The 22,165-nt window shown below is 43.8% G+C and overlaps 2 protein-coding genes across 10 annotated transcripts in view; one reads left to right on the forward strand and one right to left on the reverse strand.

Annotated features, from left to right (window-relative positions):
- Positions 1–22,165, forward strand: part of SHISA2 (shisa family member 2) — a 455,435-nt gene that overhangs the window by 222,874 nt on the left and 210,396 nt on the right. The gene's annotated exons all lie outside the window — the stretch shown is intronic.
- The window catches only part of ATP8A2 (ATPase phospholipid transporting 8A2), a 325,713-nt gene that overhangs the window by 189,794 nt on the left and 113,754 nt on the right, over positions 1–22,165 (reverse strand). For all 9 annotated transcript variants that reach the window (XM_082220253.1, XM_082220252.1, XM_082220254.1 and 6 more), the window contains one exon: positions 9,018–9,190. In XM_082220253.1, the coding sequence (XP_082076379.1) occupies positions 9,018–9,190 (173 nt within the window). The remainder of the gene's footprint in view (positions 1–9,017; positions 9,191–22,165) is intronic.

Raw genomic sequence — 22,165 nt, forward strand, 5'->3', positions numbered from 1 at the left:
ATACATCAGCTCTCATTGTGAGAAAGAAGGAAGACAGCAACATGGCAGAGGGGCAGCAAATCCAGTTTCTAGAATGGACAGTCAGCGTACTTGTTTCCATCTTAAGACTGAAATCCTGCACGCACTTACCGGATATGCATACATACTGCAGGAGCTAATGGGATTAGTACAGCCTAGCTGTGTAATGAACTACAGCAAGAGCAAATAAAATAGTCAACAGTAATGATTTAATGGAATTGCTGGAGTGTGAATACTACTGAAACTGCCTATCGGAATTGTTGCTGTGAGGTAAGGCAGAGATTAACAATTTTCTTTTTGAGCAAAAACACATGCAAATCCCAATTCATTTATTTTTGTATAAAATGCACAGGGAAAACGCCTTTTTCAGAAGGAAGAGTTTTTAAAAACCTTAACCTTGCCCTACATGCCAGACCTAATGTCTGTTAAAAGTACTTCTTCTAGTGACACAGAAGTTGTTCCGAAACAGTAAACAGAGAGCATTAAAGTATATCAACAGGGACCTTACTGTAGGTGTCTGCTATAGACCTCCAAGCCAGACTGAAGACTTGGATGATGCCTTCATATAGAAGATTACCAAACGTTTAAAGGGAGAGCTATAGTGGTCATGGGAGACTCGGCCTCACTCTGATTTGGCTTCTTAATTATGCCATGTAGGCAAGAAGACTGGGCTGCCTGAGGAGGGCAAACCAGAATAGGAGTTATTGCTTGTGCTCTCTGATATATTATAGGCATATGGCCTATTTATGTGGTGGTGTCAATCATAAAAGACATAGTAAAAGGATGGGGTTTCATGGAAACTGTCTCCCCCTCACAAGCTGAAAAGATTCACTGGCAAATTTTTCATCTCAGTCCTATACATTTCCTGTACAGAATAGGAATACACTGTCCTGCAGGATAACTGTACATTTCACCGCATGCATATGTGCTAGGAATCCACCATTGATCATAGTCCTCCAGCATCTATGGAAACAGCGAAGCAGACACGTGTGTGGAAGTTTTGCTTTCCATGAAGGAAATGGCTGAACATCTGAAGTAGCCTTCAGAATCAGCTCAGCCCACAAAGGAAGGCAAGCACCACCATGTAGATTTCCTGCCTCTAATCAAGCTAGAAGAAGCGTTGCAGATGTATGTGCTGAAACTGCTTCTTAAAAAGCACTTCTAAGATGAAAATAAACTGTGGAAAATTGTAAGCAGATTTGTGGATATAAAAAGAAACTAAATAATCCTACAATTTATATGATGTATAGCATTATCCTGGGCATATACAAAGGAGGAAGAGGAATTACTGAATGTATGAACTCACAGTTAGAATAATAGGATGAGGTTATGTAAAGGAAACTGCAGTCTAAATATTGTAAAAAAAAAATTCCCACAAGTATGGTGAGTACCCTGTAAGCCAATCCCCCAAGGGAAGAAGTTGAGATCTGCTTACTTCAGCTATTTAAAAATTGAACAGACATGCCCATACGAAGCAATTAATCACATTTCATTGAGAGGCAAGACTGTCCGCTTTATTCATTTTCCAATATATAAAATACAGGGCATATCTGTAGTTTAAAAACCTGAGAAAACTTATTTTATCATCACATTGCTGTGAGTCTGGGCTATCTTAATTACTGTGCTTAGCTCTGCCATTAGGCTTCTGCCTAAAGTGTCACCTGCTAGGGACAGAGATTTGACAAGGGACTATGAATGTTCCTTAATGATGGTGAATGTTTTCCTGATGCCCTGGAATGTCTCTCCGGGCTTCTGAAGGCAACGCTCCCCAGACAGAGGGAAGGCAGAGAAGCAGCTTGGAGCTTGGTTTGCAGTTTCAGTTCAAGGAAGAGGGGAGAACTAAGAGCTTCTACCTGGGGTGACTCTCTGAGGAGCTGCAACAATAGCTGGGAGTCTGAGGCAGGATAAGGGGTTTTGCAGCCTGCCTTTAGCAGTCTGTTGCTTTCAATGGGAACTGCATGTACACATGCAACTGAAACCAATGTTTCCATGCGATAAACCGCAAGTGCAATCAGTCGAAGGACATTAAACCCTTCAGCAGTGCCCTTGGACTCCTCAACACATAGAGAAGTGTGCAGCACATTTTATGCCAGAGGTAATCAACTTGGTGCTCTCCAGATATTTGGGACTACAACTCCCATCAGTCCCAAATGGCCGAGTCAGCGATGGTGGGGGGAGGCTGCAGTACATAGACATAGATAAAGACCTCCTTGGCATATTTCAAGAGGTGTTGTCCTACATGGAAGTGCAAGAGATTCCATTTCATATTTCAGAGCAAATGTGCTGTGTGTGAAATATTTACTTTGGCTCCCCGCTCCCACCCAATTCACTTACTTTATTATCTGTTCCCTACCAGTTTCCCTGGCTTTGACATTTTAAAAAACAGCCCCCTGAGCCTTCCTCATAGCAATAGTCACATCACCACCTTGGTTAGGGCATCATACACTGAATAGGATGATGTTATAATACGCTGTCAAAGCTGGATACATGCGGACATCGCACATGGCAAATTAAGCAGCATTGTTCTCGTTTCAGTGACAAACACTTTCACCCCGTTTTGATGAGATTCCCCCCCCCATGAGTGAAAATTGTCCCCTTTAGGCTCAGTCCTAATTTTACTCTGTGTTTCCCACTCCCAAAGCACAAACTTGCACAAAGAAATGAATCACAGATATTGCTTTATCCTGATAAGTAAGTATTCCCTTTATTATCGTAAGACTGACCTATTTACTTTATCACTTGCATTCATTAATCACAAAATACTAGAATGCCATCCATGAGCAATACATACTAAGAAGAAAAATATCCCCCAGAACATACGACAGACCCTGCTGGATCAAACCAAAGGCCCCCCAGTCAGAAATTCTCTTTCTCACAGGGGCCAACCAGATGTTTTAATGTGGGAAGCCTGTAAGTAGGACATGAACACAATAGCACTCTCCCCATTTATATTCCCCAGCAACTGGAATTCAGGTGGCAAAGCATAGCCATTACAACTAGAAATCCCCAATCTTCCATCATTCAGCTTCATAGGACATACTTGAGTTCTAGTGTTATGAGAAGGGAAGAAAAATGTCTCCTTATGTGCTTCCTTCATGCCATGAATAATTTTATACACTTCTATCCTGTCCCCAACTAAGCTCTAGTCCAGGCTTCCTCAACCTCGGCCCTCCAGATGTTTTCGGCCTACAACTCCCATGATCCCTAGCTAGCAGGACCAGTGGTCAGGGATGATGGGAATTGTAGTCTCAAAACATCTGGAGGGCCGAGGTTGAGGAAGCCTGCTCTAGTTAAGCCAGTGGTTAGGAACCTGTGGTCCTCCATGTGTTGTTGGACATCAGCTCCCATCAGCTCCAGCCAGCATGGCTAACAATCGGGAAGCATGGGAGTTGTGGTCCGGCAACACCTGGGGGCCACAGGTTCCCCAGCTCGCCTAGCTATTGGGTTACAGTGTGCTAACCCAGGGGTGGATATCCTGTTGCTCTCCAGATGTTGTGAAACTACACCTGCCTTATCCTTGGCAATTAGCCACTTGGCTGCGGCTGATGGGAGGGACACAGTTTCCCCATCTCTGTGATAAACCATCCAAGGCAGAGATACTGCAGAACCCTGCTTTTAGCTCAGGAAGCTGATTAACAAGAAAGAACAGAAACCCAAATCTGCAGTCACTATGCTTTTCTGCTGATTCTGCAAATCTTTGAGGATGACAAGAATAATAAAGCTCAGAAATCATTAGTCATAAAGCTCAAATGCAAACCCTATAGTGTGTGTGTGTGTGTGTGTGTGTGTGTGTGTGTGTGTGTGAAAGAGAGACAGACAGACAGACAGACAGACAGGGAAGAGTGTTGCCATCTAGAGCATAGTAAATTCAGTCTGCAAACTCACCACCACGACCACATTTTCATGCATCCCCAAAGAGATACTCGCATGAGGAGTCAGTGAAAAAAATAAATTGTACTCAACTGAAAAGAGATCTGTTTTAGTGGCCAGTGAGGGAAAGTTTGTGCGCGTTTTTGGACATACCAAGATCTGACTGCAGTCCCAAGCCTTCATCCACCTTCAATTATATGCACACATAAAAGCTGCCAGAATGATCTTTCCCTTATGGTTTTCAAAGTCATAAGATGAGCACTGGGCTGTCATGAATTGTCAGAGGTAGAACCAGATAATAAGCATTGATAATTCAGTAGCTGATAGATGGGGGGAGGGAACGTCAGATGAGTATATACAAGAAAATGGAACACATACATAATTTTCTTTGGGACCAATTAATGTTATACAAGTTTGCATATTTTTAATAAGAAATACATTTGACATTTCCTTGTCACAGGCCAGGAAAGGGGAAATCTTCTGTAATGAACGTCAATGAGATACTTTTTGTTGTTGTGTTGTTGTTTTTAAATAAATGAACACAATCTGAGCTGCATTACAATACAATCATTAGGTGAATGCTAACCCCAGTAACAACATGGGCATTAATATTTCAGGTATATTCCATGGGCTCATTTTGCAAACTATATTATTGAGTTTCCTTCTGCACAGCAGCAGAAGGGTCATGGTAAATTCTCACCCCTTGGTGTTTTCAAGATTTCTTTCCTACCTCTTCTGCTATGTCAAGGTGGGGAACCTTTTTTGGCTTCACAGGCCAAAATCTGTCAATCGCCTGACATCATAGTGACATTGGGTGATGCTGAGCTTTGAAGCCCCATTTGTCGAGACTTCAAAGTGCAGCGTAGGGCCGTTTGAAACCCTTTGCAAGCTGCCCCACACTGTTCTTTAAACCTTGGAAAATTGGAGGTTCAAAAGAGCAGAGAAGAGCTGTCCACTTTCAAACAGTCCACGCTGTTCTTCGACCCTCTAGTTTTTGGAGGTTCAAACAGAACCTATATCAGGTGTAGAGGTAGGTGTGCTTTCCCCCCAATCAGCTGGTTGGCCAAATGGAATAGCCTAGCGGGTCAAGTTTGGCCCACAAGCCAGAGGTTTCCTACTCCTGTGCTACATCACTGAACTATTTATGAGCATTGCATAAAAAAAAATATTAGCCCCAGGATAGATATTCAGCAGCAGGCAACACACCATCACTTACAGGAGTTATACAAGACCTGGCTACAGCTCAATGGAAGCGCTCGTGCTTGGCATGTACAAAATCCCCAGCTTCAATTCCTGGCCTCTCCTGCAAAAAGGTAGCAGGTGATAGGAAAGAAAGCTGCTTGACGCCCTAGAGAGCTGATGCGACCTAGAGTAAGCACTACTGAGCTGGACGGGCAAATAGCCCAGCTTAGTATAAAACAACTTCCTATGTTCCTATTGTGGGACTGTGTGCACTTATCAGTTGCATGAACAGCCGCAACCACATGAGCCACCTGAAATGGCAAAGTCCAGGCACAGGTTGACTACTACATCTGATGCTTCTGAAAATGATCCCACCAACACTGTGATATCTGTGGTCTGTAATGCCACAACCATACTTTGTCTCCCCGTCTGCTGACTCGCTCTGCCTTCCCTGCAAGGCAAACCTTCTCTACAGGATATTACATAGAATTAAGTTGGAGTTCTAAGATGTGCCAAAAGATCACCGTTATGTACTAAGCTTGGATCCTAGAACAATAGGCAAGTAGGATCCTAGAATGCAACAACTGATTGGCTTGCAGGAAAAGACCAATCAGGCTCCAGGAGGAAGTTAATCAGCCTATCAGGCTGGTAGGATCGTAGAATGCAACAACTGATTGGCCTGCAGGAAAAACCAATCAGGCTCCAGGAGGAAGTTAATCAGCCTATTAGGCTGGTAGGATCGTAGAATGCAACAACTGATTGGCCTACAGGAACCACTGTTTTACAAGCTGCAATAAAGAGCATGAAATCACTACAGGACTCCAAGTATATTTCAATCACTATGAATCTATGCAAAAAAGATCAGAGGTGTATCACCAGATGCAGCTTGCCAAGTGGGCCGGGGCCAATTTGGCGCTCCTGTTGGGAGTGCTTACGCTGTGTCAACCTCCCTGCTGCCTTGCCCTTCTTCCTCTCCCTCCCAGAAGGCAACAGCAATCTGCCTGCCAGGAAGCCAGCTCTTGTGGGTTATCATCTGCTTTCTTCTACCAGCCCCGAACACATAATGATCTCTGGTGCTGTTGTGAAGGCAAATGCTGGCACAGGAACACCAATGGCTGATCCTGGATCAGCGCTGGGTCTGGCTGGGTCCCAGGATTGCCTGGCTACCATTACCTGGCACCATTTGACAGGATGCTGTCCTAGTCAGAAGAAGCAACAGGAGGAAAGGCCTTCCTTGCTGCTGCGGGGACACATAGTTGAGCTCTGCTTTGGCAGTTAATTGTAGCGGGGTGCATACAAGATATGGAGAGAGCAAGTACAAAGCATCCAAGCCACAAAGGTTTTTTAACTTAATGACTAAGTAAAGCTAATCAAGAAATAGTAATTGTATATTGGCATTGAAAGAAAGCAGGAGCAGGTGACCAGCACATTTGATGGGCTTGCCCTTATAATTCAGAACTTTTGGCAGAAGCTGGCAAAACAATGGTAAGAGCTACAGCAAAGGTGGGAAACTTGTATCTCTCCAGATGTTGCTGACCTACAACTCTAATTGCCCAACCAACATGGCCAATTGTCACAGATGATGGGAGTTGTAGTGCAACAAAATATGGAGGACCACAGGTTAGTTACCCGTGCCCTATAGTGTAATGTCTTTCATCTAAGTCACTAAAATTCTTTCTGGAATATTTCTCAGATGTATTGTTAAACATTTCATGTCAAGTTTTAGTCCTTTTTATGTTATTTCCCATATCGTACGGAGCTTTACTCCATTGTAAAAACAAACAACCCCATCCTGTATCCACTTTCCACCTGCGTTATTATTACCCCATAGATTCGTTTATTCTAAATTTTAATTGTATGTTGGACTGGGGACACAAAAGGTCAGGGAAGTAAACATGATCTCATTTGCAGTTACGAAGAAGTCTGTTTAGGTTCAACCATCTTAAAACAAATGGAATAACCTTACTCAAGGCTGATCTAAGGACTCAAGACAACCTCTGCAAGTTAGCAGCAAATCCTGTTTTAGGTTTCTGTCAGTGAGCTTTTTGCAGTGAGGTATAAACAAAGGTATTAACCCCTTGATTATCTCCCATGTTGAAAACGCATTTTGGTGAAGTTGTTAAGTTCCATGCGTTTTCCACAATGTTTTGAGTCTAGGAACCTTTAAACTCTTGAGTCATGCCCCACTTCCTTCAGACATTGTCAGTCTTTGTGGGGCTAGATCAAAGGCCCATGCAGTCAAACCAATTCCCATTTCCAATGCCTTTCTTTAAGCTAACCTTAGTCATATGACTGACAGGGTGGATGATTGCCTATAATCCTCCTCCACTGCCAAGAATTTGCCGATATTACTCTTCTCCTATCTCTGGTGACCAAAAGGCACAGTACTTTTAATTATTAGTACATTTAAAAAACAAAAACCCAAACGCCCCCAAAGAACAATGTGGAAAAATACAATAAAAGAGGAAGGAAAGTGATGTAATTTCATAGGTTTAAAAAAGGAAATAAAAATAAGTGGAGTGGAGCCCCCAGGGAGAAGGAGGAATGCCTTTAATAGCCCATAAGGCTTTGCAGAAACGTTCCTTTTGCTTGCCAGGTGCTTGATACTAAAGAAAAGAAAACATTTTTTATCCCACTCTGGGCTGTTTTAATCGGACTGTGTGTGTCAAATAAGGCAGTGCATTTTAAAACTTCACAGGAAGAAAGTTAAAATGTAATTGGCGCAGAGGAAAGGAAATTTCAAATTAAATAGTGCAGGCATTAATGGGGTGGGAATGGAGGGGAAGGAGCAATTGGGACAGATCTTTGTTTTTCAACCTGATGATACACTATTTCACCAAATCTAGAAGGACTTTGGCTCACAATTCTCAATTTGAAGTAGCATGAATCCATAGGATTTAACGTCGCATAAATTCAGAGTCAGCTTTTCATTTCCACAGGGGCATTTCATACACATTTGCCATTCAATGTCATTTTAAAATGTACTTTAAAAAAAGAAAGATATATGGTATATTCATTTGCTAGGCTTTAGACATAAAGCACCGTTGAAGCTGGTTCTCAGGAGAAATCTTTTAATATGAAACTGCAGTAAATTTGGGTCTGTTTAGGAGAAAGAGAGAGGCCCATAACAAGATAAACTGATCCGTTTGCCCATTGTCTCCATCAACAGGATTACCTCAAAATGAATGGGGAGCAGGTGAGGTTTAGCAAAAGGTTAACAAAGCAGAGTTTACATTCTAGCCCAGCTTTTGTCAACCTGATGTCCTCCAGATGTTTTAGCCTACAACTCCCAGCAAAGCCACCTGAATGCAAGAAGGGAGACATACTATTCTGTACTGTACAGTGGTGTAGCCAAGGGTAGCCAACACGGAGCCCCCAGATGTTGCTTCATGACAGACCCTTCAGCCCCAGCTAGCATGGTCAATGTAGTTAGGGAGGAGGAAGGAATTTGGCTCACTTCACATTTCAGTTTCAGTGTGAACCTACCTTAATTCCCAGTTCCTGAAACAATACACAAATTGAAAGGCCAATTCTTTGGAATTTGCTCCAAATTTTGCAATGCAATTAAAGCAACCAAATAATGTACACAAAATACTTGGGGAAAGTATGCACACAAAGGCAAATCTCAGTTAAAATAACATACAAATGCATCATATTAGGAGGAATTGCTTGCAAAAAATGTCTATTTGGGGAGAAATCTGCTCTAAAAGGCTGACAAGTATTCACATGGATTCTTTTTTAAAAAACAAACAAACCTGCAAACCAATGTGGATTAATATTGAAAAAATAAGAAACTGAAATTGACATATTTGCCCATCCCGGCTGTTGTCTGCAACATCTAAAGGAGGTCACATAGGCAACAGGGCATGTGAACACATGAGACTATAAACTTGTTTTATAAGCTGGAAGCTCAAAACTTCCAATGGAAAGATCTTGGCATTTCTTACCTGCAACAGATGACAGATTTGCATGATAGCGCTAGATCCAGAAAGGACTGCCGCACCTCAAAGGAAAGAGCGTACTTCAGCGTCTGACCATCGATAATCAAAGCGATGTCATTCTCTTTGCCCAGCGAATCACCCAGGTTTGCACAGTGCTGCGTCAGTGTAGCTCTCGTTGCCTGAGGGATGCACACAAAAGGAGGAAAGGGAGAATAACACTCCTTTCTAGAATGGATCCGAATGACAGACATGACAGTCAGGGCCATTGCAGTGACGGCCCCACATCTGTGGAACTCCCTCCCAAGTAGTCCCATCATCATACGGCCTCATCAATACAGTCGTTTAAAAAGGGCCCCTCTTATTTCAGATGGATTTATCTCAAAGGATTTGTGGTGCTGCTGGCCTGAAACACTTTTGTTTCCGATAACAGGGGTCTTGCTGGCCTCTTTGTGGTTTTGAACTGCTGTTTTAAAATGGTTCTGGTTTTTATGCAAGTTGCCTTGTGAGGGCTTTGCCCTGAGATGTGGCCTAGGGATGTTTAAATAAAATAAGTAAGGGTGCAACACATAGTTGCTTTCATGAGCACACCATCCATCCATTTTAAACCCTGTTTATGTGTTCTTTCAGGACACATAACACCTTTCAGGATTCAGCTTCAGTTTATGGCCCATCACCAGATCCAGCCCACTGCCATCTACATATTGGTGGCAGTTCTCTCCTGATGGCGCTCCCAGAGGCTTCATATAGATGTTAAAGAGCATGCAGGACAATATGGAACCACGGCAAAACAGGACAACTCCCAGGGTGCTGGGCAGTAGCCTCCCATAACATCCTTCTGTAATCAGCTCTAGAGTTAGGAGCAGACCCACTGAAGCACAGGGAACCCAACCCCAACCTCCCTGAGATGTTTCAGCATATTGTGGTGAATAGTATCAAAAGCTTTCAAGAACAAGCAGGGTCACCCTCCCCACTCCCATCTCCATCCTGACAAACGTCATAAACCCAGAATGACCAAGGCAGTTTCACTGCCATTAGTGGGCCTGTAGCCAGACTGGATCCAAGAAATCAGTTTCCTTCAAAGCATGTCTGACACTGGACTGCCACCACCTTCTTTGAGCACCTCATCCAGAAAGGGGATATTTGCTACTGGACAGTCGCTGTTGAATGCTTCTGGGGCCTGGGAAGTCTTCTTAAGGAGGAGGTGCACCACTGCCACCTTCAAGGGAGATGCTCCCCCCAATTTTTTATTTTTTATTTACTAATTACGAAAACAGGATCTCACTCTTTAATTCTATGAACTGCTGGCTGAAGGCAAATGTTTTTTTTTATATATAGACAACACTAAACACAGTACATTATTACATTCATGCAATTTCCCTTTCTTTTACAAATACGTTATCAGCACCGAGCGAGCAACTTCAAGTTAAACACACTCCTCTATGGAAAGATGCCGTAATGTCTGCTAAATATATCTGTTTATCCGTGCTTTAGAAGATCTCTTTTTATAATGCCCCAGGTTGCAGGTAATAGCTACAAAATACGAATAAGACTGGAGCGGGATTATATTTGTCAGGATTTTTTTTTAAGGTATTTATGAACCATTGTAATCTTGTGACTGCTTTATGGGCCCAAATTCCTTCAGGGAGAAGTCACAAACCCAGAAAACTTGTTGCAGATTATAGCATTTTCTATCCTCATTCTGATTTGACAAGCAGATGTGGAAGCAGTGCGTAGATAAACTACTTAACAGAGACAATACAAGTGTGGGCACTGGACAGCTTCAGTTAAGCTAAGTGTTGTAAGGCAATGAAGGGAGTCTTGAATGAGGGCTTCAAGGGAACAGCCTTCCTTCTGCATTAACCAGTGTTCTGGGCCTTTGACCAACTAACCCAGGTTTCACAGGGCAAGGACATCCTCTAGGCCTAAGTATTGGCCTGAGTTCAGTCAGCTGACCTTGCAGCCCAATGGAGAGTCATTAGGCTCTATAACAGGGGTACAGAATCCGTTTCAGAACCACGGGCCACGCTTATTTCTGGGCAACCTTCTTCGGGCTGTATTCCAGTCGTGGGTTGGGCAACAGTGGGCTGAGCAACAAATGTAGATTTGTACGGTAGGATAGCTTTACACAGCACTATTTTTCTAGAAAAAGAGGTGCCCACCTGAGAGGTGCCAAGTTCCGGCTGGAAAAAAAGCCCTGGTTTTACACCTACTCAGACATCCCTCTCTAGCCTCCATCCAGACAAACATTAACAGAGTTTTAGTCTTGCAAAAACACTCAAGAGGGTGTGTGGCTTAGAAAATCCTTCCTTCTGGTCTGGCAATCTTGAGTCCCACTGGGTTATTACACAGATTCCAATAGCTGTGCCTGTCTGTCTATGATTACATTCTCTGCCTCTGGCCCTTGGTTCCTGTTTGCCGGATCTGGTATCTGACCACCAACCTCTTCTCAACCACAGCTCCTGCCCCATATCAAGCCCAAACTCCATGGCAACCTATTCCAAGATAGACCCCAGGTCAGAAATAAGTTAAGCGTCATACCCTTCCTTAAATCTTGTTGGCACAGCTGCTTACAATGTCCTTGCAATGCTATTGTAATAACTTATTCCAGGATACCTAGCTGTTACACATCACCTTGAGCATTTCTTGGCTGGCTCAGTAACAACAGGTTTCGACAATCTATTCACCAGCTTACATGTACAAACCATTTGCTCCTCCAAAAGGTAAACGTGCATGAATACTGTCATGTTGCATAAGCATTCTCAAGGAAGCTGTATCGGTGCTTTCCAGAAGCAGAGATCTCTGCGTTCCCAGTGCAAGCCCCTCAACTGAAGCTCCTACTATTACTTTAAATACAACAATGCTTATTAAATAAAATAATCCCCACCAGTGAACCTAGATTATGAATGTACTAAAACAGCCCAAACCAGTGTTTGCCAATCTTTTTGGCAAGTGCACCAAGGTAACAAAGTTCAAAGTAAGAAGGGGGGGGTGCTAGTCCAGGGAAGTACCATATGAATTAGGGTGCTTTTGACTCTTGTTATCAGAGCATACCAAAGGAGAAAGAAGCAGTGCTAGAAAGGGCAACAAGACCGTAGGCTTGACTTTGTGCCACAGGCATGTCTGCTCCTGTCCAGAAGCACCAGGTGAAGCTTTTTTATGCAGAAGGTCCAGGGTTCAATCCCAAGAATCTCCAGGTAGAATGAGAGATAACCTGCCCTGAAATCCTAGCGAGCTGCTGTTCGTCAATGTAAACCATAGTGAACTAGATGGACTAACAGTCCAGCTCAGAGTAAGGCAGCTTCCTATTTAACACCTACTGCCTGTGTCACCCGAGGCACCTATGCCTCAGGTTCACTAATTAGGGCTCAATTTCCTCCCCTTAAAAATGATTAATGTACCGTATTTTTTGCACCATAACACTCACTTTTTTCCTCCTAAAAAGTAAGGGGAAATGTCTGTGCGTGTTATGGAGGGAATGCCTACGGGTGGCATGCCTACGGATTTTCCTCCTCTAAAAACTACGTGTGTGTTATGGTTGGGTGCGTGTTATAGAGCGAAAAATACGGTAAGTATTATTTCATTCCTTCTTCCTTAGTTCTTTCCCCATGATCATCTATATGACATGATACAGTCAAAGTCATGCACTTTTGAGGACTAAGGATTCCAATAATAGAGCAAAGAGCATTTCTGATTAGCTACCACTGAAATCGACAGCATTTAGAAGTAGTTAACTTTGGTGGAGGGCACAAGGAGAAGGGGACGACAGAAGGCGAGATGGTTGGACAGTGTTCTTGAAGCTACCAGCATGAGTTTGACAAAATTGTGGGAGGCAGTGGAAAACAGGAGTGCCTGGCATGCTCTGGTCCATGGGGTCACAAAGAGTCAGACACGACTAAATGACTAGACAACAACAACTTTGGTGGACAGAATTTGGATACATCCCACAGGGGCTTCCTTTTAATTAAGCATGCACAGGATCATATAGTCAATGGAGAAGAAAACATGGAAGGGTGTTTGCGCATCTACCATATGGAATACTTTAGCATTAACTAGGGTCTGAATATTTTTGAAACTTCATTCCCTAGTTCCTTCAGTTGATGTTCTTTATCAACTTTGATCCCAACAGTGGCTACTACTTAAGAAGTTAAGAAAGTGATGGTTCATTTTTTATGCCTTTCCCCTCATCTGTTGATGATTGTGGTTTATTTAGGAGAAAGTGCAAAACTAGCTTGATTCCTAAAATCAAAATACTACACAAACAAACGCCTAAAATTATTGCCCCAGGCACGCAGTAGATTATCATGTGGGATTCTTGGTACCTTCCAGTTCCCAGCAACAGGAAAGGGCCTCAAGTGTCAATTTCCCAGATTTTCCTGAAATATTTCACAAATCCCTTTACAGGGAGAGAGAGAAAACCCGTGTTTTTCAGCAGAAACCATTCCCCCTCATCCTCTCCCTTCTCTATACTGTTCCCAATGCACTGTTCCCACACAGTTTGCCAGCCTATTAAGCCTGTGCCGAAAACACTCAGCATTAGAAGTATTTTATATCCTAAAAGGGAAATGGCTTTGTTTCATGCATCATATAGTAGAACACCATTTTTTTTTCTAATCCGCTACCGGCCCCCAAAGCATTACGTCCTCAAGCTTCCTAACACTTCTGAACAGTACAGGAAAAGAAGAGTCTCTAACAGCAGCCTAATCTGACCTGACCTGTCATTGTTAGCAGCAAAATAAAGCACCCTTGTTACATCTGCAGCTTGGACCACTTCCAGACTTTAAGGAACAGGAGGATTGAGGAGAAAGAGGGTTGGAATAGAAGGGGCCTGTGTAGTTTGGGCTCAAACGGAGTCTGATTCTGGGTTCCCACATTCCCCAAGCCTGGCCAAGGACCATCTGAGAAATAACAGCCTGTGAGGTCACTCTGAGGAAGAAGATTGGCTGACAGATGCTAAATATCTGTCTGATATCTGCCCCACACCTTTTTGAAGGCCACTCGCCTTACAAAAGGGGGGGTATTTATCTGGTGAACTTTCACATATGATAGGCATATGTCAAATGGGATAGTCCAAGCACCTCTGCTTTTATTACTTTTAAAAAAACGCCTTCATGCTGTAGCCATCCAACAGCAAGAAAGGATGGTTGCCCATAGGGGCCTTCAAGTCAGAATTCTCCATGGAATGACAGTAAGAACATAAGAAGGTCAATGACCTATCCCAGGGGTCAGCAAACTTTTTTAGGAGGGGGCCGGTCCACTGTCCCTGAGACCTTGTGGGGGGCTGGACCCACCGCCTCCCGAAAGCACCCCCCTCACGAAAGGCCCCCCCCCCGTCTATGCCACTCAGGCCGCAGCCGCCAACGCGGCCTCATCTTCAGCAGCATCGGCGTCTTCTGTCTTGGCGGGGCACAGAGCCCATAATAATAATAATAATAATAATAATAATAATAATAATAATAATAATAATAAATTTTATTTATATCCCGCCCTCCCCAGCCGAAGCCGGGCTCAGGGCGGCCAACAACAATCAAAATAGTTCAACATTCTAAAACATTCCCCTGGGTGGCGGAGGCAGCCTCTGCGCCGCTGTCGCTTCCTTTCCACTCGGCTGCTTCCTCCTGCTCTGCCGCCTCAGCAGGAAGGAAGGGGCGGTGCTCAGAGGCGTCCACGGCTTCTGCTTGGCTGTAGGAGCTTCCTGCAGCCAATCAGAAGCCCTGCTGTATGGCGGAAGTCAGTCTCCGTGCGGCGAGGCCTCTGTGGCATGTGTGTTTAGGGTGGGGACTGACAGAGCGGGCGGCAGGGTCCACAAGGTTCATGGGCTGGATTAATGAGCCCGGTGGGCTGTATCCGGCCTGCGGGCCCTAGCTTGACCTATCCAGTCTAGCATCCTCTTCTCACAGTGGCCAACTAGATGCCCGTGAGAAACCTGGAAGCAGGACCCAAGCACAACAGCACTCTCCCCTCTCTAGTTTTCAGCAACTGGTTTTCAGAAACATTACAGCCTCTGACTGTAGTTATAGTATGTAATCTTTCAGATATTTGGTGGAATGGATTTCAAGGCGAAGGAGAAAAAACTCGCATGGCATTCTTCTAGACTCTTCGCTATCGCTGGCTGCCATTTTTAATTTCTTGGAGCAGTGTTCTTCAATGTTGGGTTAAAGGGTCATAGTTCAGTGGTAGCTTATCTGCTTCATATGTGGAAAGTCCAAAACTCCATCTCTAGGTAGGGCTGAAACCCTTGAGAACTGCATCCAATTAGTGTAGATTGGGAGGAGGGGAGACTCAGCCTGCGGGAGGGTCAAATGCAGCCCTCCAGGCCTGTCCATTTGGCCCAGGAACTCTCTACAGATCACAATCCTTCTCCCTAGTCCACACCCCTTTACTGGCCCTCTTTATTTTTTTTGCACTGGTCCATTTTTGCAGTTTTACCCCATCACACACACACCCCTCCCCATGAGACTTTAAATGCCCCAGGACTAATGCTGACTTAAAGGATAAGCAAGCTAAGGATCTAGTAAGCCTAATGCACAGCACTTGGTTGAACAGTCCTATAGGAATACACACAATCCCTTGGGGGAAATAAGATCATGTTTAAGCGACAGAAACTGAGCATGAACTTGATCCCCCCCCTCCTGCTATTAGGATGGAAGTAAACAGTAGTAAAGACTTTGCCTTCCTGCCCCCCCCCCAAAAAAAGAGGTTAACTGGCAACCCACTATGTAGTTATTAGTTCAATGTTAACAAAGGGGTGTCTATGTTTAAGAAAGCTTCGAAAGCGTGAGCCAGTTAATCTGTTTCCAGCATGTTTATTTTCATTCTCAGGACACAGCTGGGTAAGACGCAGTGTTTTATCCAGTCAGCTACTGAAAGCTGCTGGAAGTGCTCCTTTAGAAGAGTTTTCCGGTGTTTTCTGCCATACTGAGGAAAGCATTTAGGCTAACTTAAAAGCATGCAGCCTTGCTTGCCCTCAGGTTTCAAACTCATTTCTGCAATGCTGTGTTAAGGTCAATAGGGTCCTTGAACGACAACTGACAGAGCCCGCCCCCTTTCACAACAAAGGGACGTCCTCACCACAGGGTTTGTTTCTACAGTTATCAACTCTGTGCCTTCCAGTCCCAGAGCAAGCACTTACAGACACAATACGACCAAACAAAACCCCACAACCACATCGAAAACAACAATAGTAATAACAACACAGTGGAACAGCAAAAAAAAAAAAACAGCAGCTGTAAAAGGACTTAAGTTAACTATTTTAAATGCTTGGGGAAATAAGTATGTGCAAGGTGAACCTTTCTTAAGAGGAAATTCCATAAACGGGGTGCCACCAGCAAAAAGGCTCTGTCCCAAATTGCCATCCGGATAGTGGGACCCCAGTACTTTCAGGATTGCCTGTCCCCTCATGAACCAACCCAGATCCTGGAATTGTCCTCTGAGACCCTTCACTCCATGAGCGGTCTGGAAGTTGGCAACAAAAGCAGAGGACTTTTCAGTGGTGGCTCCTCACTTGTGAGATGCTGTCCCTAGGGAAGTTCACCTGGTTTATCACCAGGCCTTTGTTAGCGGGGCAAGATCTGCAAAACCTGTTTTATTTGAATACATGTGGGTTGTGTTTTTTAAAAAAAGATTTCTATTGATTGTGTTTATTGAAATTTGTTTTGAGTATCTGTATTGTGTCTGTAAGCTGCTTTGAATAAAGTGAGATAGATAGAGAGATAGATAGATAGATAAAATTTTAAATTAAATTAAATTAAATTAAGTAACTGACCTCATGAGGTAGGGAGAGAAACAGCAGCATGGTAAACTGGAGCTGCAGAGGTCAATGCTAATTTGGGACCAAACCCACCAACTGGGTAATTTTTGTTTAATTCAAGGGGGGGGGGAGAATCTGCAGTATCTTTCAGCCCATGAAGGAATTGTTAGTGTAAAGGGACACAGCAGCTGGGGAAGGATTTAAGGACATGCACTGTTGACTTCTCCAGTGCTTTTGCTGAGCAAACAAACTCTCCCTGTTTAACCGCAAGTAATTAGCAACGGTCCTTGAGATACCATTTGCTGCTTATGGTTCACTAGCTAAGTCTTAGGGGAATGGAACTGGTTTGCTGCAATTGCAAGAATCCCAATCCAGAAAAAAAGGAGGGCAAGTCCCGAGGAAGGATTAGCTATTGTGCCTATTTCCCAAATTCTAGCAGATAAATGTGTAAGAATTTGCGGTGATTCCGTGCCAGCCATGCAAGCACATTTCCCCCTCTGAGGACTAGAGAAAGCGCAGTGTTAAAAAATAAATAACAATGGCCAGACCCTAAGCATTTTCACTCTTTTAGAGTACAACTGCCAAGTTTTTCATCTTCCCAGTAGGACCCCTGCGCTTTTAGAAGCAGCCAGAAAGAATGAAATGTAGCAGGTGAAGTTGGTCACAGTTCCAAAATCCAGTGAAATTACTTTCCTGCTCACCAACCTTCTGCAGCCCCATCCAGGAAGCTATGTTTGATTCTACAGAATGCAAGAAGGAGGCTATCCATCAATTCAGCAAGAAGTTGCCTAGGATGGAATTCGTCTAGAAAGGCAGCCTACAATTTAAATAATATATAGGATGAATTCTAAAACATGAATAGTGTTTCAAAATATTTTAAGCTGCTAGAGAACCAGTCAGAGCACAGGTGTACTTGTGGAAAATGTGGTGATCATGTATGACAGCAACAAAAGGCAGCACCTTCTATTTCCTACTCAAAGAGGTGTTCAAAAAGTTGCACTTTCTTACCATGTAATGGTTCCTCTGCCGTGGGAATCAAGTCACAATTCTCAAGCATGTAATGCAATTGACTCCTAACCTGAGTGCATTTAACTTGCGCCATCGCAGCTTTGTCCGCTGGGTGGCGGCCACCTGAAATCGCACAAAACAATGCACGCAAGGCAGAGAGCTTAAAAGCTCTTTCTGTGTCAGGTCTTCCTACAGTGGAAAGAGCTTTTAAGCTCTCGGGCTTGCTTACTGGGCTCTGGGAACGTCCAGTGAGAGCTCTAGGGGAGCTCTCACAATAGCCTCCCAGAGCCTGGAAAACAAGGTGAGGAGCTTAAAAGCTCTCCATCTTGGGGGGGGGGGGCAAGGCCCACTCAGTGTACCAGCTTCAGAAAGGTAGGAATGGTCATGCAGGCTTGTTCTGGTTATACACAATTTTGGCTTTAGGCGCAATCCCTTGCAACATAACCCCCCACGCAAGTTGCGAGTCGACTGTATGTGGGAATGGCTTCACAACCAGCCTGCATGCCATATGCATAAGATAGAGGTGGTGTGTTAGCTCCAACATAACTGAGAGCCAGTGTAGCATAATGGTTAGAGTGCTGGACTAGGGACTTGGGAGACCGAGGTTTGAATGCCCACTCAGCCATGAAGCTCACTGGGTGACCTTGGGTCAGTCACCATCCTTTAGCCTAACCCAGTGGTTCTCAACCTGTGGGTCCCCAGATGTTGTTGGGCTACAACTCCCATCATCCCTGAGCTCTAGCCTTGCTAGCTAGTGGTGATGGGAGTTGTAGGTTGGTATAACCTATCTCACAGAGTTGCTGTGAGGATGAAATGGGGAAGAGGAGAATAATAATTTCATTATTTATATGCTACCCTAGTCACTCTGAGTGTTTCTAAAATACTAAAAACACAATAAAGCACCAACCATTAAAAACTTCCATGTATACCACCTTGAGATCCTTTGAAAGAGAAAGGCATTATGTAAATGTAATACTGTAATAAAATAACAAAGAATAACTATCCAGGTATGGCCATTGGCAAGACTGGAAAACATAACAGAGGGTGGTTTTATCTGAAACTGTGAAGTTAGTTTGGGGTGTTCAAACTTGTGGGAGATCCCACAGCCTAGAAGGCTGCTTCCTGTTTCTACTAACTACAGAACGGTTAAAAACAGAACAATTTCTACCTGCAGCATGATAAACTTAACAGCAACTGAAACCTTTTTACTGGAGCACAGTAAGCCTAATAGTTAGTCTCGCCCTACACAAGGTACAACTCCAGCCTAAAAGCATGCTGGAGTTAACTATGTTAATTTTCTAATTCGCTATTTCCAAGAGATTACGAGCCTAGCCACAAAGCTCCTGGCAATCATTAAGACATTGTTCACACAAAAGTCTGTTTACAGAAAAACAAACTTTCTGGCTCTGGTGACCTGTATAAATTTAATTCCATTCTCCAGAGTACTTCATGTTGATGAACAGTAGGGCACTTGTTATAAATCTTGGGAGCGCAGAGCATAATTTGTTGACAGGCAGAGAATTAGAATATTCTGAAGCAGAGCTCATGTGTGGTCTGCGCTCAGAACCACATCCTGCAGTTCTGGAAGAAACCGTGTGATGGCTTGTTTGTATTTTATCACTTTCCAAAGCCCTTCAGAAAAAGCTCCATCTAATCAGTACAACTCAGCAACTGAATGAAAAAAAAAAACCCTGACAGGTTGACATTCCATAGAACCAGAATTCAGGCCATTAAAAAGAAAAAGAAGAAACCTTGCGGGATATATTATGTTGTTTAGTCGTTTAGTCGTGTCCGACTCTTCGTGACCCCATGGACCAGAGCACGCCAGGCACTTCTGTCCTCCACTGCCTCCCGCAGTTTGATCAAACTCAAGCTAGTAGCTTCAAGAACACCATCCAACCATCTCATTCTCTGTCGTCCCCTTCTCCTTGTGCCCTCCATCTTTCCCAACATCAGGGTCTTTTCCAGGGAGTCCTCTCTTCTCATGAGGTGGCCAAAGTATTGGAGCCTCAGTTTCACGATCTGTCCTTCCAGTGAGCACTCAGGGCTGATTTCCTTCAGAATGGAGAGGTTTGATCTTCTTGCAGTCCATGGGACTCTCAAGAGTCTCCTCCAACACCATAATTCAAAAGCATCAATTCTTCGGCGATCAGCCTTCTTTATGGTCCAGCTCTCACTTCCATACATCACTACTGGGAAAACCATGGCTTTTACTATACGGACCTTTGTTGGCAAGGTGATGTCTCTGCTTTTTAAGATGTTGTCTAGAAGACAAATACTATATGTAGTTCTTAGGGTGTCCAAACTGCGGCTTGCAGCTGCAAAACCAGTGACTGAAATCCCTCCCAGTTCCTCCTTTCTACCACAGCCACTTGCACTATCCCAATACCACTCCAGAATTATGGGATGTAAGGTGTCAACTGCAGCTCAAGGGGGAAGAAACAAACGGAAACGGATTCCAACCTCTGACTTTTAAACAGAGGCCTATCAAGATTTCCACCAGGTTCAGCTTTCAACTATCACTCCCATCTACGCGCTGGGAAATTGCACATGTTGAATTTTTGCCTGTCGTGAAGCTTTGAAAAGACACTGAGCCTTGATCAGAAAGGGTTGGTGAATCTAGGGCAAGATGCAGCCAAGTGAGATGCGTTGAAATCCTACTGGTTTCAATAAGAGAATGTGAGCGCACATTTCGTCCTCTCCCACTGAAAAGGGGTGGGCTTTGAGAGTGCTCAACTTTGGCTGAATTGGGCTCTACGTCAGTATAGTGGCCCAGCCTATTCTTGCTGCTTCAGAGAAGAATAAGACGAGATCTTGGAGTGGACTGGCGCACAAAAATGTGCACACATTTAATAAATCAATCAATCTTGGAGTGAAATAAATCCATGCACATCTTTGTAATAGCCGGTATGTTGTTGTTTTTTCCATTTTCCTTTCATTTGACTACTGCATCTCATAAAATTTGATGACTACATAACATTTCCAGAGAAAACAGTTTTGCTTTAGAGAAAAGTTGGACACCTTTCATATGCAAATTGCTCTGTTATGCATTCCCAGCATTCTTGCAGTTCAAGGGTTCAGCTAGCCTCTTAAGAAAAGCCGAGCAATTCAAGGGCAGGGGAGATCTATATACAGTCCCAGGTAGGGATAGGCAAATATGGACATTTCCATTTCTCATTTTTCTCATCTTCAGTTTTCCACATTTCCACAGAAGTTGCCGATATGCTCATGGAAAGTCATCAGCGAATTTCTCCAAATATAGCTGTGCAATTTCCATTAAGATACATGTTTCTGCAGAGCAATTTCCCCTAATAAAGTGCTATTTAATTTTTATTTTCAGTGATATGGGAATTCTTAGACATAGTTCACCCTAGAATGTGCGTTTCTGTACATATCACTTGACTGGAGAAAGGCAAAATTTGGAGAACTACAATTTAAAAGGATAGCTGTATTCCAGGTCATGCATTGTTTGGGAAAGTACAAATGAGGTAGGTTTGCCTTTAAATTAGAACTGAATTTCTCCTCCATCCCTAGTCGTAGGCAGTGGTGCTTGGTGAGGTGAAGGGCAGGGCAGCTAACTGCAGATGGGGCTGGGGGTACATGGAACCAGAGGCCACAAAAGGCAGAGCACACCTCATGCAAAGACACATCTGACACATCCTGGCAGAGGACGCAGTGGGGGTGTGGAGTGCAAGCCTGGAGGATGGGTAGGGGCAGAAAGAGAGGGCCTGGGCGATGGGGAGGGAGAGCTCTTTTGGGCTGCGCTGCAAGAAAAGAAGTACTTTCCTCTCAATGCAGCCCATAAACCAAATGATCTCGTGATGGTTCCCTGGCTCTGCTTTAAACAAAAGCAACACAACCTGCCCGCCCCTTCAGCTGCTTCCTACTCAAGTCTCCCAAGTGGGGTGTTGGCTAAGTGCCTCCCTGCAGTGCGTGCGATTGGCTGAAAACACCCTGAATCGAAAATACCCTCAGATTGGTCCATGGGAATATTTCGGAAGTACAGTACTTGCAGCTCATTCCTTGTGGGTGTCAGGTCTGAAACAAACCGCTTTGTGTGGATTGCAGCAAATAATTGTGTCCTGATTGGAAGCACTGAGCTGGTCTCAAGGAAAGAATGCTATTTGGAGAGAGAAGCTTAGCCAACTATATTTAGGAAATATTTTTTTTTTTGGGGGGGGGGGTGATATCCCATGCATCTGACAAAAGGTGTTTTTTTTCTTGACATCTTATTTAATTCATTCAAGATTTTATCAATGTGTACACTAACCAAGACATTACTTAGCATTCCACTCAATGTGATGTCTTTGCCATTTTATTTTTAGAGATTAGAAAAACAAATTGGCTGAATGATACACTAGTCCATTCACATCTTACTCTCTGCTATAAGGAGAAGACT

This window comes from Podarcis vaucheri (assembly GCF_965113315.1).
Source record: "Podarcis vaucheri genome assembly, chromosome: 4".
NCBI lineage: Eukaryota > Metazoa > Chordata > Lepidosauria > Squamata > Lacertidae > Podarcis > Podarcis vaucheri.